This window comes from Frankliniella occidentalis, unplaced genomic scaffold, assembly GCF_000697945.3.
Source record: "Frankliniella occidentalis isolate FOCC.00 unplaced genomic scaffold, Focc_3.1 Scaffold311, whole genome shotgun sequence".
Taxonomy (NCBI): domain Eukaryota; kingdom Metazoa; phylum Arthropoda; class Insecta; order Thysanoptera; family Thripidae; genus Frankliniella; species Frankliniella occidentalis.
This window is the reverse complement of record NW_026267436.1, coordinates 43,924-45,424: the sequence shown is the minus strand read 5'-3', so window position 1 is coordinate 45,424 and position 1,501 is coordinate 43,924. Positions and strand designations below refer to the sequence as shown.

Sequence of the window (1,501 nt, the reverse complement as noted above, 5' to 3'; positions counted from 1 at the left end):
GTGTGTAACAATGGTGGAGAAATACAGACTAAAACTTATCTTAGTGAATCCTATTATTTAACCCTTGAAGAGCCATAAACCTACAAGATTTAACAAAAAATCCCGAGAAACTCATTAAAATATCATTATAAATCATTAAAAATCACAAAAAATCATAAAAAAGCTACGTCGAGGGACGTATCGTGAAAGCAGATGATACAAATTTAAGGATATGTCTGCGTGCCCTAATTTTCTCTCATATTTTGCTGTTATTTGTTTATGGCTGTTTGTTACTTTTAGCAATTGCTTTCTTGCAATTCAACGGACTAGCGGCATGGCATGGAGGAAGAGATAGGGGGCAGCAGGCCGGCCGGCCGGCATCCGTGGCTCAGTATTGTTGGGTATTGTTGGTGGGAACGGGCGGGGCCGGCGACTTCTCGCGCCCCTTATACATATGGGTGATGTCATGCGCTTTGGTTCTCTGCCCTTATCGAGAGTACAAGCTAGCCGACACCTTAAAGTTACTTATTTATTCTTTATGTTTAGTCAAAAGCTATTTAAGGTATCATCTGCTAACAACTAAAAGTCAGAAAAAATCAGAAAAATCAAGAAAAACAGTAAAATCGGTGTACGCTAGAATTTATAGTGAAGGACCCCTCGGTTGTTCTGGCCCTCTCTCCCTCTAATCCGCCGACCGTTTGAGTGGGTTTCCCAGTGATCACACGGAAATCTGACGCACATTTAGCACAAATTTTGACTCCCGTAATTTGTCATTAAGACGTCCACACGACGTTCTCGTGACATGACTGGAGTATGTTTGTGCTCAACGCTACCGCCCCGCGTCCTGCCCACAGGCGCTGCTGCTGCCCGACCTGCCCGACCTGCCCCTGCTGCAGGTGCTCTCCTACCTGCCCGACGAGGCCCTGTTCGCCCTGGGCCGCACCTGCCTGCGCCTGGCCGCGCTCACCAGGACGCAGCCGTGGCGGGACCGCCCCAAGCTCACGCTCAACACCGAGGAAGTGAGGGACCTGCTGAGGGTGGCCGCTCCTCCAGAGGCCGTATGGATCGTCATCGCAGACACCGCAAAGACCTCGGAGTTTTGCTTTGGGGTACCCGACAGCTATATCACGGGATGTCTCGACAGTGACAGCCGCGTCCACACCAGCTGCCCACCTCGATTGCTGCTCATGGAATTGATTAGCGTGACGTCACAGGATGCCTTAATCCGGGAGGTAGCCAAGACAACAAAAAGTGTTGAATTCCTTATTGAAGGTCTGGACGTTATTTTCCGTTCATTGAAAGAAGCGAGCTGGAGCCAGCTGGAGCACCTTACCTTGAGTAGGGTAAACCTGCACGAACAGCTGACTCTGTTGTGGCCGCAGGTGAGAACGCTCGCTTCCATATGCCGGCCAGGTCGGAAAAGGTACCGTACCGTCACGTCCATGTCCGCAGGATTTGGCGCTGCCGAGGCTGCGCACCGTGACTCTCCAACCACGCTACGGCCGAATATCCGACATGCCCT

At 50.5% G+C, this 1,501-nt stretch overlaps 1 protein-coding gene across 1 annotated transcript in view; it reads left to right on the top strand.

The window, feature by feature from the left end:
* The window catches only part of LOC127751022 (uncharacterized), a 32,805-nt gene that overhangs the window by 22,443 nt on the left and 8,861 nt on the right, over positions 1–1,501 (top strand). The window contains exons 2-3 of the mRNA XM_052273892.1: positions 834–1,361; positions 1,432–1,496. Of these exons, the coding sequence (XP_052129852.1) occupies positions 834–1,361; positions 1,432–1,496 (593 nt within the window). The remainder of the gene's footprint in view (positions 1–833; positions 1,362–1,431; positions 1,497–1,501) is intronic.